Source organism: Pholcus phalangioides, unplaced genomic scaffold (assembly GCF_987345545.1).
Source record: "Pholcus phalangioides strain wild (caught in Gottingen) unplaced genomic scaffold, Ppha-v1.0 ptg000009l_1, whole genome shotgun sequence".
In the NCBI taxonomy this organism is placed as follows: Eukaryota; Metazoa; Arthropoda; class Arachnida; order Araneae; family Pholcidae; genus Pholcus; species Pholcus phalangioides.
The window spans coordinates 42,005,350-42,021,983 of NW_028301602.1; the positions used below are offsets into that span (position 1 = coordinate 42,005,350).

The 16,634-nt window shown below is 36.6% G+C and overlaps 1 protein-coding gene and 2 non-coding genes across 3 annotated transcripts in view; 1 reads left to right on the forward strand and 2 right to left on the reverse strand.

Annotated features, from left to right (window-relative positions):
* LOC149083093 (midasin) overlaps positions 1-16,634 on the reverse strand; it is a 376,364-nt gene that overhangs the window by 75,603 nt on the left and 284,127 nt on the right. Inside the window, exons 66-73 of the mRNA XM_089236227.1 lie at positions 10,149-10,295; positions 9,929-10,024; positions 9,723-9,817; positions 4,499-4,610; positions 4,260-4,386; positions 3,950-4,059; positions 2,963-3,067; positions 1,793-1,930 (exon numbers count right to left, since the gene is read on the reverse strand). Coding sequence (XP_089092353.1) covers positions 1,793-1,930; positions 2,963-3,067; positions 3,950-4,059; positions 4,260-4,386; positions 4,499-4,610; positions 9,723-9,817; positions 9,929-10,024; positions 10,149-10,295 — 930 coding nt within the window. The remainder of the gene's footprint in view (positions 1-1,792; positions 1,931-2,962; positions 3,068-3,949; positions 4,060-4,259; positions 4,387-4,498; positions 4,611-9,722; positions 9,818-9,928; positions 10,025-10,148; positions 10,296-16,634) is intronic.
* Positions 625-698, reverse strand: TRNAT-GGU (transfer RNA threonine (anticodon GGU)). Its single transcript has one exon. It is a non-coding gene; the product is annotated as a tRNA-Thr (tRNA).
* On the forward strand, positions 779-852 carry TRNAT-GGU (transfer RNA threonine (anticodon GGU)). The gene has a single exon. It is a non-coding gene; the product is annotated as a tRNA-Thr (tRNA).

The following is a 16,634-nucleotide window of genomic DNA, read 5'->3' on the forward strand; positions in this document are numbered from 1 at the left end:
TTCCTTACTGAATAAACTTAAATGGATTACAAAACCCTGGGGTCCACAGAAAAACTGTATTGATGCATACTATCAGTATAGTAAATTACATTATATTTATACAGTATATTATCAGTAAATTTTATGATCGTCTTATATATATTTTGTTTCTGACAACAAAATAAAAATAAGCAGGAGAAAAATCAAATAAAGTTTTGATACTACCTGCAACTAATAAAAATTTTCAGAATATAAAAGATAGTAAATACATACACTTGTGCTGATTTAAAAAACAAATCACAATTTCAAGGAAACAGTTATTTTTCGGATATTATGCTGAGGTGAGCTCGGAAAGAAAAGTCATCACGTCTCCGCCGGGACTCGAACCCAGGCCCTCTTGCATACCGGGCAAGCATGCTACCATCTACACCACTGGAGACACATGAATCTGCCTTCCTAATTTCACGCACTGTGTCGTGAGGCGCTGAAGTAGAGGCATTAGTAGCCTCTCTTAACTTCAAGAAATGGCCCCCGGGTGGGACGGTGTAGAGAGATTTAGATGGCTTTTTTCTCAGCCAGAGATATCAAGGAAACAGTTATTTTCCGGATATTATGCTGAGGTGAGCTCGGAAAGAAAAGTCATCACGTCTCCGCCGGGACTCGAACCCAGGCCCTCTTGCATACCAGGCAAGCATGCTACCATCTACACCACTGGAGACACAAGTTAAGAGAGGCTACTAATGCCTCTACTTCAGCGCCTCACGACACAGTGCGTGAAATTAGGAAGGCAGATTCATGTGTCTCCAGTGGTGTAGATGGTAGCATGCTTGCCTGGTATGCAAGAGGGCCTGGGTTCGAGTCCCGGCGGAGACGTGATGACTTTTCTTTCCGAGCTCACCTCAGCATAATATCCGGAAAATAACTGTTTCCTTGATATCTCTGGCTGAGAAAAAAGCCATCTAAATCTCTCTAAATCACAATTTATTACAGTAGTCTCCTATGAGGTGAATGGTTTTATTTATAAGAAAAAAATGATAACTAGGGAAATTTTTGTGCAGATCCAAATTCCGCACAAAAAAAAAAATGCAACATAAATGTAAAAGGGATTTTTTTAGGACAAAGTGGACTTCAATGAGAATAAAACCTGTAACGACTTTTTCTCTTTGGAAAAACGTGGCATTGTGCTAGCTATCATTAATTAACCCAAAATTACCAATTATGACCAAAAATTTATGTTAAATTATTTATCATTACTATACTCAAATCAAAATCATAGCAGCAAAAATTGTCACCAGTCTAAAAAAGTTGAACAGGTAGACTAAACACACAGGCTGAAAAAAAAAAAAGTTATCCAGAAAACAAGTGAGCTCACCGATTCGACTGTAGTGAGGTCAACTTGACAATGACTGGTTCGCAAATTTTGTTTTTTCCTAGCCAAAATGAAACATTTCTTTGTGATTTGGTGCAATGGCTTCACTTTTCTTTGCACACATGGCATCATTTGTGTGTGTGTGACGCGGGGGGGGGGGGGGGAAGAAATAGTTCCAACAGACTTTCGCACCAGTTTTTTTTTTGGAATAATCCCCTCCCCCCATAGCATAGGATTTTTTTCTTTTTTATTGTGGTCAAATTTTGGATACATAAGAATTTTTTGGGAGTGTCAGGGATGGAGTAAAAATAGACCGCTATGGTGTTTGGTATTGGCTAAATTTTATGTCGGTTTGTGGTTATATATAAGAATGAATTAACGAAATAAACAGACTTCTGCATTTACCAACCTTTGAAATGATTAATTTTAAAAATTTGTACATACTTTGTAATCTTGCTTTGGCATTTCAAACTTGGGGGTGAAGTCCTTTATTTTCAAGCTTCGAGACCACCATGACAAATCTGTAGGATCTATTTTTGATTTCAAAATGAAATGTGCGCATGCAGGTTTTTGCAGTTCTTTCTAAAAAAATCAGATTATTAATTGAGTAAATTCATGCAACTGTTGCAATGATTGCTTCTCAAAGATATGGAACTCTTATTTCATGTCTAAACTGACATTATAAATTCTAGTCAGAATAGCAGATTCCAATAAATGTGAAAAAATATGTGATATACATAGTACATGTCAGAACGTGTTGTGCTAGTGTGTGCATGTATGGCATGGTCCTAACATATTTATGCTGTTAGAATTGTGCGTGTTATGTGTTATTGCTGGTGTATTCCATATTTCTGTCTCCCATGTTTTGAAGAGAAAATAGATAAACACTTGAATTTTCATGCCATATAAATTTAATTTTTAGTAGCATCTACTAGCTGGGGGAAGGAAATATATTTGTATCAGTTTATGAAGAAGTGAAGCCCAAGGTAAAATTTTAATGACTTATTTGCCAGTCTTTTGCCATATTACTTATAGGGAACATAAATCTGCAAGTTTTCAGTTTCATTTTATTTGTGCGGCTTATACACCAGAATGTTGTCCCTGGTGTGGTCCGCGTTGATGCAGCTGACCATTATGTAGGCCCTGAACAGTGAGAAGTTGGCCAACTCTGTATTAAACTGTAAAAAGATTATTGAGAAAGAGTTTCTCCTCCTCTCTTCAAAAGCATTAAAAAAAAAAGCAATGTTTTTCAAGAAAATGTTTTGACAGATCAGTTCCTGATCATCCATAAAAATACACTTTGAATCATTCTAAGAAAAAAAACCTGAAAGGATAAGAAATAACCTTAAAATAAGTCATAAGACTCTTTAGAATCTAAGAACTCACTCATGCAAAATGATAAAAAACAAGACTCTATAACTCTATATACAGAAGTGCAGTTCACTCTATGATATGCAGTTCAACCATAACAGTGTTTTTGAAAGAAGTGTGTATTCATGTGCAATCTAAGAAGAATGATATAATCTCACAAAGAAATGGAAGAAAATATTTTTGATAAGCAATGATCAAAGAAACATTATCATAACCCATCAAAACTACCAGACACACACTTACCTCAAATCGTTTCATACATTTATGTAAACTACGATGGGATTTTATAACAGATTTTTGTACAGTGAACAAATTCTTATCACTCCATTGTGAAATTTTAACCATATCCTATAAAGAAATGAAAAACATCATGAAAAGGACAAACATTCTCATCCACTACAATAGCAATTTTGAAAGAGTGAGTGTCAAGGCTCCAAAAAGCATAGCATATGCTTTAGCTCATAACAATTTTTATTGACATTAAAGCACCACATGTATATGACCAGAAAGCACTACCAATAAGAGTATCAAACATCTCAGAGCCATATTTAAACATAGGTGCACAGTGTGTTTTTAGTGATATACAAAGACAAGGTTAGATTCCATGTGTACATCCCTTCTAAAACTACAATAAAGGTCCCATAAATAGAAAAATTTAAATTAGGATTTAATTAATTCATTCATTTTACTCTTTTCTTTCCTACAAGCTTAAAGAAAGCTTATAATTTCATTTTTGTGAAACTTGCTATCCTTTGGAGTCCACGAAATCAAAACTTCCCCCATCTTTTATCTGACAGTGACTATAACAGTATTTTAAGCTTTATGTCTGTGAACCTACTGTTTTGTTCGAGAAAAACAAAGTGAACAGAAGGATGGTGAGAAATAGAAGTGTTCACCTATAGAAGGATGAAGAGAGGTTTCACTGTGTATACAATTTTAAAAACTCCATAAGATGGATATTTAGCTATAGAAATAATCTCAATTCAAATTTTGAAATCACTACTGTTTGTTTATTTTTTTTGCATTAATAACATTAGTTTTGGGTTTCAAAATGAGCTAGCGATATCTGTACATACTGTGTGGTGTATATTTTTATCAAGTCTAAAAATTTATTGTTTAACAACCATTTAGCATTTTCAAAATAGTATATAAACTGATAAAAAGATTCAAAATGATGAAAATTTAAAAAAAAATACAATGCATAGGCTTTACACAATCACATGAGCTTACTTCAATTTCTTTTGCAATACCCTTTCTTATTTCTTCTACCTTGAGCTGAATAGCAGTCCAAAATTGTTCATAAAAGGTATAAATATTGAATAGAATCTGGCATATTTTATCTGTAAGTAGAAAGAATAATGCAATTTCAACAAATAAGTTAAAATTTTAAACAAAACTTGCAGACATCCTTTTCATCATCAGTGATAATGTTCATAAATTAAGTGTGATTCAAAATTTATTAATTCTATGGATCAGTCAAATCAAAAAACATTAGCAACAACCACGACAAAGAAAAAAATATAACAAAAACCAAACATACTTTTGACTTTAGTGTGTGCTGTGAAGTTCAGATATGAATAGAATGTTTCCAGCATGCTCAGCCTAGCAGCAAACTGTCCCAGAGAGGAATCTTCCATGAACTGTTGCAGTGATGACAAAACTGATGGCTACATAAATCATTAATAAAACTTTAATTACAAATACTAATACATTAATTTTTTTGCCTTTTAAAAATAAATACATCGTTCTTTTTAAATGTTCACCTTTGATTCTACTTACAATTTTCTCCATGTCTGATTCATCAGAGATCAAAGAATAAATATGGAACCACCAAGGTGCACAAAGCATAAGTTGTTTTTTAGCAACATAATTCAAGCAGTTGCGCCAGTTTCTAGAAAAAAAATTATGCTCTTATATATATCATACATTTAAAACAGATGAATAACATGTGTAACAATTAACCCTTCCAGTACTGACAAGACTTTAAAGTACCACCAACTTTTAAACCCTGTAACATCCCTCACATAAATTGTTTGGTGTTGGTATTTGATGTATAAAGATTGTAAACTATGATTACCAGATGACAGCACAAGTGTGGGCTATTAATTTTTTAATATTTATTAATAAAATTAAACTAGATGTCCCTCTCCCCTCTGTGAAAGTGTTTACTGCATCACATAAAAGTGTGATTGTGTCAAACACATTGCTTTTACAAAAAGTTTCTCAGCAGATGTATATGATCACGATGCAGGATCGACATTTCGTCAAAAAAAATGTTATATTCAAGTCTATTTTTACAGATTTTCTTGGTGATAAACCTGCGGGAACCATCGACTCTACTCTACTGTACACTTCTGGGAGGAAAAAATACTCGTCATGCCGTCTCTGGGTTTTTCTCCGCCATCTCCTCCCGATACAAGAGCCGTATGACGTCACCATTCGATTCGGAACGTAGCCGCCAAACCACCCCTCCCCAAGAATGGTCTCGTCTCGCAGCCGTCTCTGGGTTTTTCTCCGCCATCTCCTCCCGATACAAGAGCCGTATGACGTCACCATTCGATTCGGAACGTAGCCGCCAAACCACCCCTCCCCGAGAGTGGTCTCGTCTCGCAACTACTGCTGCCACCTGGATTTCGCTGTCGAAGTGGGTGTTTCACCGCTTGTATTTAAGTGTCGCTACCCATGGACTTTCACGATGCAGGATCGACATTTCGTCAAAAAAAATGTTATATTCAAGTCTATTTTTACAGGTTAGTTCGCTTCACATTTTCATACCAACTTATTTAATCTTTATAAATTTAATATTCTTTGTGTCGATCCTGCATCCGACGTTTAAAATTATTATGTACTGTGTGTTTCTATTTTTTGCTCAACCATCAATTTTTTACTTAAAATATATGTGTGCTTTAAAGAAAAACCCTTTTCGCTCCGGTCCTTGTTACCACCATTCAAAATTGCTCCATTCAAAACCTCTTCCCTTTTTCCCTCTTGTCCTTTTTACCCACTTGGCTAGCTTGCTTCTACTGGCGGGAGATATCGAATCCAACCCTGGGCCTAGGGTCAGCCACTCCCCAACACGCTCTCAAAATAGATCAAATCCTTCATCTGAATCTTCGACTCTTTCGGATAACTCATCCATTCTCCGTAATATTCAAGACACCCAAGTAGCCATTCTTGACAAACTTACCCTCCTCACCCAAAAACAGGACTCATTCAGTCATCAGCTAAGTGATCTATCCCACCGTCTTAGTGCAGTTGAGGAAAAACTTTCCCCAGTAGAGGAACTCCAAAGCCAAGTCTACGACCTCTCCTCTAATCTCTCTGAACTCCAATCCTCCCTTACCAATAAAGTCATCGATCTTGAGGATCGTTCTCGACGGGATAACTTGATTTTCCGAAACATTCCTGAAGAATCTGACTTCGAGTCCTCCTCCACCCTCGAATCCAAAATCATCCAATGCTATTCTGATCACCTTGACGTAAATATTACACCTAGTGAGATAGACCGCTGTCACAGATTAGGTTCCAAAAAGACCCACGGATCCAGACTTACCATAATAAAATTCAACAAATTTAAAATAAAAAGTGAGATTCTAAAAAATGCCTCGAAACTTAAAAACAGCAACATATCTATCTCAGAAGATTTCTCTTTCGATACACGCAAGCTTCGTGGTCAAATTTGGAGAGCCAGTCAAAAATACCGTGACGAAGGCATTAAAGTAAAACTTATCCACAATTTTGCACTCATAAATAATACCAAATATGTCTGGGATCCCGATATTAATGATATCCGCCCCATCTTCCCCGCTCATACTGCTTCGAACCTTTCTATGCCCTCCCTCTCCTCCCATATTTCCTCGGTACCCCCTTTAGGCTACTCCCCCCGAGCAACCCTTCCGTCTACACAACCTCCAAATTAAAAAATACCTACCAGTTGGGAACTATTAACACTCGCAGCCTGAAAAACAAAACTGATTTTCTAGAATCATTCTTACTCATCCATAATCCCCATTTTCTTGGTGTTACAGAGTCATGGCTAAATAATACAATCTCTAATTCCGAAATTTTGCCACCCGATTACAATGCTTTTCGAAAGGATAGAAACTCTCGGGGGGGGGGGGGGGGGGGCGGGGTCTTACTTATTTTCAAAAAATCTATCCCTTTAACTGAAATTCTATTAGATTCCGAACTCGAAATTGTTGGAGCCGAATGGCTTCAACCCAACTGTCCCCCACTTGCCATCTTTTCTGTCTATTTCCCTCCCTCTCCTGATTTCCACCTTTTTGAACAACTGGAAATTATTCTTGAAAAATTTTATAAAACACATTCTATTCTTATCTCCGGAGACTGGAATCTTCCCGGCATTGACTGGAAAAATATGGAATCCCTGTCCGGCAATCACGGAATTAATAACAAAGTCCTAGATATCTTCCTTAAATTTAACTTGGTCCAATCCATTTTTGAACCCACAAGAACCACCCTCTACTTTAGATCTCATTGCTACCTCCAATCGAATTTCAGTCCTTTCCACCTCCATCTTTGAGGGTTGCTCCGACCATAATATCCCAGTCATTAACTTTTCCCTCCGCCACTCTATCCCATCCTACAAACTCGCCCCTAAACGTAATTTCAACAAGGCAAATTATCCACTTATGCAAAATATTTTTCGCTCTCACTTCAATGATTTCTTATCCATATCCTCTTCTAACAATATCCACACCCTCTGGACCTCTTTTAAATGTATTATAGACAAATGCTTAACTACAGTTCCAATTAAAAATGTTTCTCCTAAGTCTTTTTTTAATCCATGGATCACCAGAGATATTATTCATTTAAAGAGGAAAATCCGCTGAATCGCCTTCAAATATAAAACTAACAAATCCAATTCACTCAAATCCATAATTTCAGCCTCCACCCGAGACCTCAGAAACCTCATTTCCGTCCAAAAGTCCAGATACCTCTCTCATTCTCTACCCCATTACTTAAAAACCAATCCAACAAAATTCTGGAGTTATCTTAGACCTAAATCTGTTGGTCCCACTTCCCTGAGAAGTTCAAATAAATATACATTTTCTCCTTCAGAGATGGCTACCGAATTCAATTTAGCTTTCTGCTCGGTTTTCTCAATAGACCCCTCTCCTCCCCAATACTCTTTTTTTGATTCTATCCACAACTCACCCCCTATATCCTTCTCCAAACAAGGTATCCTAAAACTTTTGAAAAAACTGAAACCCCATTCTGTTGGCCCTGACGACATCCCAAATTCTATTCTTAAATTCTGTGCTGATGAAGTCGCCGACTATCTTTTAATCCTGTTCAATGTTTCACTAAATTCTGCTACCCTCCCGAACGACTGGAAAATCAATAAAATTATTCCTATCCACAAAACGGGTTCACTTTCCAATCCCCTTAACTTCAGGCCAATAGCAATCACTTCCTCCTGCTGTAAAATCTTCGAGCATATTGTAGCAAAAGAAATCCGTATCCACTTAGACTCCATCAGCTTCTTTTTCCCCAACCAACACGGCTTTAGACAATCTCTCTCTACTACCTCTCAACTGGCCCTCTTCATCCACGACCTCTCTGAAGCCATTGATAAAAACCTACAAACTGATGTCGTATTCCTAGATTTCTCTAAAGCCTTTGATAAAGTTCCCCACGATAAACTTCTTCTCAAACTCTCCCGCCTTGGCCTTAACGTTCAATTACTTAATTGGGTGGAGGCTTTCCTAAAACACCGTAAACAGTTTGTTCATTTTAATGATCATAACTCGTCATCCGCCTCCGTAAAGTCTGGGACCCCTCAAGGATCGGTCCTCTCCCCGTTACTTTTCCTAATTTATATCAATGACCTTCCTCAATCCCTCAACTGCACCACTAGACTTTTTGCTGATGACTGTGTAATTTACCGTATCATTCTCCATCAATCTGATCAAGAACTTCTCCAACATAACCTGGCTTCCATCGCCGACTGGTGTTCCGTATGGCAAATGCCAATGAATATCTCAAAAACGGTTCACATGAAAGTTACCCGTAAACTTCTTCCTCTTGAATACTCCTACTCCATCAATCATTTACCGTTATCCCAAGTTTCACATATCAAATACCTTGGTGTCATTATTTCAGCCGACCTACGTTGGAACAAACACATCGACTACATTTACCAGAAGTGTCTTAACAAACTTTTCTTCCTCCGCCGCAATCTTAAACACTCTACTCGGGATATCAGACTTCTCTGTTACCAAACTTATATATCCCCCGTCCTCTCCTACGCCGCTGAAATCTGGGACCCTTACACCTCCAGTAATATAGACAAACTTGAATCTATTCAAAATAAATCCGCCCGATTTGTTCACGACTGCTGGTCATCTTTCATTTCTGTGTCCGAACTTAAAAATGAACTTCATCTCCTCCCTCTCTCTACTCTTCGTCTCATCTCTCGATTAACATTGCTTTATAAAATTTTCCATGGTCAGTTCAACATGGATACTTCTGGTATCTTAGCCAAACCATCCTACATCTCTAGAAGACTCGACCATTCCCTTAAAATAAAACCTATTTTTGCTTCCACTGACTGCTTTAAATACAGCTTCTTTCCTCATACCATTGGTGAATGGAACAAACTCCCAAGCTCTATTGTTGAATCTCCCTCTATCACTAGTTTTTTATCCAACATCAAACAATATCTTTGTCATTCTCAATCGCATCCTCTTGTATAGGCCCAAGGGCCAACAATATTGTATAAATAAATAAATAAAATAAATAAATAAAACAGAGTTTTTTTGGGGTAAAGCTTCTACTGTAAGCACATAGTGGTGAAGAAACTTTGAAGTACTAGGTTAATTTATTTATTGTGCACTAGATAATTTTTGAAAAAAAAAAATTGTTTTTAGGCCTCAAATAGAACCAAAATGACTTCCCAAAAACTTTATTATAGTTATTTCATTTTTCCATAATGTGATACTGAAAGGGTTAACCTGACTAATATAGAATACACTCATACTTCAACTCTCTTTTACGATACAAAACAATTTTCTTTGTCAGTTCACCAAGATGAGGCTGGAGAGAAACTCTTCTTATGGCATTCTTTTCCCACAACTATTGGATGAAAAAAAGTATGTGAATTCTATTGTTTTTTTGTCTCTGCATAATTTTCTAATAATGCATTTATGTAAGAATTACAAAATAAATTAAAGAAACTAAACTTACATCAACTGATTCCAAAATAAGCTCTAAACCTGTGACAAATTTCACTAGAGGACTTTTCACAGAGAAAGTTGATACTCTTTCTATGATACTTTGAATCTATTGAAAGAAAAAATAAGTGATGGTATTAAGCTCTATGTTTTCTCAATGCAAGATTATGAAACTAAAATTTTAAGGTAAAAGCAATCAGAAGTAAAATTATACTAAAGAAATCCGATAGCACCTTTAGGAGCAATGGATTATCAGGAAACTCATCCAATAACACCTTGATCTTTGAATTCAATTGATTGAGAATTGGCAGGATCTCCATTACTTCTTTGACATTTGAATCATGATAGATATCATATGTTTCAGATTCAAACCCTTCATCCTATTACCAAGAAAAATGCCCATAATGGTGAATAAATAGTAAAAATAGCCAAAAGGAAAACAAAACAAATTACACATAAGAGTTATACTTATATATTTTCAGCAAATTTAAAAAATACAAAATTAAGCATAAAATAAAAACATGAAATAACATAGGAAAAAGCAATTAATTTCCCTTGACAAATGAATTGAAATTATGTTAGAATAGAATATAGTAGACTCACGCTAATAAGGCACATACTAGACCAGGGTGTGCCAGGTTACCAAAATCATTGAATTAATGGAAATTAACTTTTGAAAAAGCCCATTTGAATAATATGAACTTTGATGCACAGGCATGTTTCCCTCTTCTATGTTTAAAAAAAAAACCCCACCTAATTGCTGAATAGATTGCTAATTGCTAATAGTGCATGGCCGGATTATCAAAAGTTGACTATAGTTTATTTTTTGGTTATAAATAAATAAGAATAGTTAACAAGGATTTGCTGTTCAATTTCTCTATCATCATCAAATACATTTAATGGAGCCATCTTCTTGGAGACCAGTAATCATGGATCACCTTTTTTTGTTATTCTAGGAGGATTTCTTACTTCAGCATAACTACTTCTTTAAAACAAATTGGCATCAGAAATGTTGCAGACCTGTGGGTGCGGACACTTGGATAAGCTAAGAGGACTTTGATCTCTGAATTTATTTTGAAATTGCTCAGCCCCATGCTACAAAATAATGTGAGCACTCGTTAATCCAAGTACACCCGGCTCCAATGCCATTGCATTCCTACTGAGATTTCCAAACAGACGTTTTTTTTTTTTTTTTAAGGCCGCCCGCACGCAAAGCGATTCCGTGACGAGCGAACTACGATTCTTTTTTCCCTCTCCCTCACTTCTCAACTAAATGAGTTGGAGACCGCCAACGGCGCGATTGCTTGGCGATTTTTATGCATCGCGATTGCCGAGCGAGTGATTGGTGTTTCGAGCGATATGAAAAGAAGTGCGATCCTAATTGAATCGTCCAAATCGTCAGAAAAAAATGGAAGCGTTCAATCTGAAATTTGTGAGTTTCGTTGAGAGGTATCCAGAATTTTATGACTACACGAGCCCCTATTACTCCAGGAAGGATGCTGTAGAGAAAGCCTGGAGTGAAATAGGGAAGGAAGTAAATTTATCAGGTAAGTAGCATTTTTTTTTTTCATATAATAAACAATATTAATTCATCGCAGTGTAGCTATTTTTCATTGTTTACATATATGAAACGTGATGAAAACTGGACATATTTTCATGGCATTCAGCCGGTACGGGATGAATTTTTGTTTATTTTTTTGGCTTAATACAGTAGGATTTGCTAATGGGGGTCCGTGAAAAATTCCACCCTGTGGGGGGGGGGGGGGCGAAGCACGTTATATCCCACTTGCTTTCAGCCGGGTATGCAATGTTATCATAAACTTTGTCTTAAAAACTTAATAATGTGATTTGCTTTTCGATGATTTAATAAATGAATTAGGTTCTGCTTATTTATTATGCGGATAATTTTTTTTTTTTTGTGAAAAAATAAGCGTCAGATCTTTATAATTACTGTTCATTATATTATGGTCATTATAAAAGTGTTTTTTTATGATCTGGGAATTACTAAACAAATGCATTTATGCCCTAAAAAACCTAAGCTCAAAAAAAAAAAACCAGTTTCCTTGTTACATTTTGCAAAAATATTTTTAGAAATCTTAGCCCGTTTATTACGTGTTTAAAAATAAATGCAGCAGAACCTTGATAAGCGACTTATAAGTGAACCTCGATAACTTGACAAATATTATTCTCATGTTCGGCATATTACTAAACTCAATGGGAGAAACCTCCAAGATGTCTAAACCCTGTTTAAGTCAACTGAAATCCGTGCTGTGCTATCACCATTAATTTTTCAAATTACCCTTGCATTGGCCAAGTCCATGAAGTTTACATTGCTCACTCACATTTCAACATTTCCTCATTTCATTGTTTTTACATATAGTGGTGTCAGTGCCGGGAGTGTGCTCCAGCACCCACAGTATTGTGGCAAGCGTCAGAGCACCCACACATTTTATTCAAAAATTAAACCTTCCTTCGTACAGCTCAAGATGGTCATCCACAGGTGTGAAACACTTCAGACGCCCATGTTTGCAGATATTCTTCACACCTCGGGTCATTTCCCACTGTTTGGAACCAGAAAATTAAACCTAATCCGCCTTTTTTTAAACACAGCTATCGTGACATGATACACTTTTTTGCACTCTAATATATGAGATTTGGAAACTTTTTCAAAAAAAAAAAAAAAAAAAATTAGGTAATTTTGTCTATTTGAGATATAGAATTGTTCACATATATATGATTATGCATGAATACAACAATGATAGCAAACCATTGTGAAAGTACGATCACACAAAACTCTTCACGAACATAACATCTGCTTTAGGTCAACATGGACACTCCTGAGTTATGGAGGTTCCACTATTTACTGACATGAAGGATTAATTACTTTAAAAAAATTTAACACTGTGACAGATGATTGAAATTGAGATGAGAAAAAAAAACACACCATTGTTTTTTAGACATCAAGTACATGCTTCTGTAGTGTTTATTTTGATTACAAACTTTTCCAAACAAGGTGTAAACATGCTCAAATCTTAACAATGACTTGATAATATGCCTGAGGAAAGGTTGTGGCAGAATATACTACAAACTGCAACATATGTTGCAGAACATTCAGTGTTGTTGCAAAACAATGTCGGTAAAACTTTAAGAACAGAACTCTCTTCTGCACATGAAACACTATCGTGGAATTTTCACTGCAGAACATTTTTTCTCAGCTGAGGGCTCATTGCAAAACATTCTGCTTTAGGGCCAGCTAGAAAAATTTAGATACAAAAGATGTGTACGTTTACGTCTATCAAACTTCAACCTACGTTGAAAGCTTTTAATTTGGTATACAGTGTGTTTAAAAAAGAATCACCCGATTTGAAATGTGTATATTACGAAAAATATTGAACATTGGTGCTAATTACGATTAATTTCATATTACATGGCTAACCATAGTTTTTTTTAAATCACATTAAAGATGCTCAATATGTCCACCTTGGGATGCATGGCATGTCTATACAGTAGTCAAATTTGTTTCAAAATTTTACTAGAAAATGAAGGCATCCGAATCGGTTTCTAACTGTGGGAAAAGCGTTTTAAAGCATATCAAGATATGTGATTCCTGTAACAATGGTCTCTATGAAAAAAAATGGGCATGCACCTTTCTCCTAGAAATTACACAAAAACATTAACTTTGAAACGCCCTGCATAATAAACACTGTTTACAGCCAACTACTGTAATTTCATTGAAGTGCGCCGTGTAGCATTACACCCCTATAAGAATTGTTATAAATCAGCATGGGCAAAGATCTGGGGGAGGGGGGGGAAGAGGAGGCAGAATTCCCCCAGTGTCAAAGGTGGAGCCACCGTTATAAGCAGTGTGCAGTTGGTATTTCAAAAACTTTTAACATTAATCTTCAAGGTGCACAGGAAAACATAGACATTGATGTGTGTGAGGATATATAAATCACACTATATATACAGTATTTACAATATTTTATGCATATTATGCCGTGGGAATCATAAAAAGAATTATATACAATAATTCCATTGCCAAGGCACTGACCCCTGAGGACTCAAAAAATAATGTGTCAAGTAATTCCTGACAGTGTTTACAGTAGAATTATGGTGCAGAGCACTTGGCGGCGATGAAGAGGTAAAGATGGCGTGTGCCTCGGTTGCTTCTTCAAATTGCTTCGGGGTGTATGTATATCCCTCTTTTTTCCAGATGAAATTGTGTAGCACACACACACTCTTCACTATATCCACTACTTTGCTGTTGTTGCGGCACCGTATTGGCACACTTGGCACTTGGAACTTTTCAGTCATCATGCCAAAGGTGCATTCAATTGTTTCCCTTCCCCTGCTCAATCTATAATTGAAGACTATCTTCGAATTGTCGAGGATTCTTCTAGAATAGGGACGCATTAAATTTTGCGACAACGGGAATGCCTCATCTGCTGCAAAGTAATGGGGGAAAGCACTGTCATGTTCATGGCAGGGCAGTCTGGAGGGAGCAGGAATCTCCAGTTGCGAATGTGTCAACCAATGTTTCATAGCAGACGCTCGAAATATGCCGCCATCACTACTCCTACCCGGCCTCTACCATCGTGAATACACCATCTGCATCGCAGCATGCTAACAGCACTATGGAGTGGTATGATTTGTAGTTGAAGTTGGTAGAACCTGTCTTTGGAAGTTTTTCTATACGGATATGTTTTCCGTCTACTGCACCTATGCTTGGCAGGTTCCACAATGACAGAAAACATTCTGCAATTTATCTCCATTGTTGCTGCGTGTCAGGTTTTGCCAAATATTGCGTGTGTAGCTCATCCCACAATATCTTTGTAGTCTGAGCTACAATCTGCCCGATTGTGGTCTCCCCTCGGGCAAAGTACAGACCAAGGGAGACAAAGGTACATCCTGTAGCCAGATACCTGCAAAATAATTTATATCAATTACATGGGGGTTGGAGACAACAGAAATATATCGAAATTCAAACCAAAAATTATTTTTATTTAGCTGAATTTTTTTTTAAAACTGAAAATTGTATTTCACTTTTAAAATATAGTCTAACCCTGATGTAACACAACCATTTGTCTTGCAGGTTTCTGGCGCTGTAATGAGTTAATTCCTTTTATGTGGAAGATTTGTTCACTGGAAAATTTTGTCACTGAGCGGGGTTGGTGTTACAACAGGGTTTGACTATATGTACTTTATAACTTGGTCATTGAATATGTATTTCATCCGAGGCCTTCTGTGTAAATTTTTTGTGTTTTTATTTTGCAGTGCATGATTGCAAAGACAAATGGAAAAACTTGAGAACTACCTTTGTGCGAAAACGGAGACCTCTTCCAAGCCGTTCAGGAACACAAGTCAAAAAACCTTATTATTTGAATGAAGCCATGCAGTTCGCCCTACCTTTTGTGAAGACTGTGGGGGGCGCCGAGTGGGAATTTGTTGCCTGTTCCAATGGAACATTCCCAAATCGTTCATCAACCCGAAAGCTCTCAGGTGCCAACTGGTGACAACTCTTTGGGACTTGATGACATAGACATCCCAGACTCGCCACTTAAACCAAGCACTCCTCTGTTAACATCAGCTGCAGCATCACTTCCTAACACACAATCTCAGAGCAGCAGTGGGAAATCCTGAAAGCGAAAGACCTGCAGCACCAACGATGCAGATGCCGCCTTTGCCGAATATTTCAGCATAAAGAAGGCAAAAATGACTGCTATTTCTGCTGCGCCTCCTCCTACAGATGATCTGAATGAGTCCATGCAACAGTTTATCGGATGCTTTTTACCCGATCTCAGGTTGATGACTAGCGCACAGCTCAGATTATTTAAGAGGAAGTCGATTTTTTTGATAGACGAAATTCTTGGAACCAGTCCCTTTGAGACAACACAAGCTGTTGTCCAACCAGTGGAATTGATACATCAGTGCACAGATGTTAGCTTCGATTCTAGCATCCTTCCTTCCATATGAACAGGCTGATACAAGTTTGACTGAATAAAATCAGTGAAATCAATGTATTTCTCAACAAATTCAAATCAAATGATTAGATAAAACTTCATTATCATTTTGAAACTACGGATTTCGTTATCAAATAATTAAAATTAAATAAAAGGTCTAATATGAAAAAGACCAAAAGAAGCCAAACTTGAGTTGTTTTCATTCTAGACCTTTTTATTTAATTTCATCTTTTTTTTGAAAAACTGAGTTTTATCTCATCATTTGATTTTATCGAGAAATATGTTTATTTCACTGCTTTTATTCATCTTGTGACAAACATTAATTATATACCACTTAATATAATTGTATACTTTCTGCATTGTATCTAGGGATATGGTTCCAGTCTGATATTTACCCATTCTAAAATTTGTTTTCTTCAGATATATTATTTCTTTTATGAAGAAATATTTTTCATATGTCAATTACATTATTAGGTTATTGATGTTTGAATTTTCTAATTTAAATGTATAATATGAAGGTTTTAACAGCTGGCTGAAGGGGAGATATATATAGGAAAGAGAAAATTCAACTGCCCTTGCGGGGAATCGAACCCCTATCCTCTCACTTGCAGGGTGAGCACCCTTGACTACAAAGGCAATGAAAATCTTAGTCTTTCCTTGGAGCTCATGTGCACTGAACGGGACTGTACATGGGCGGTCTGATTCAATTTAGGCCAAAGCTTGCAATTGTTGACACTGCCACCAGATGGCTACTTAACT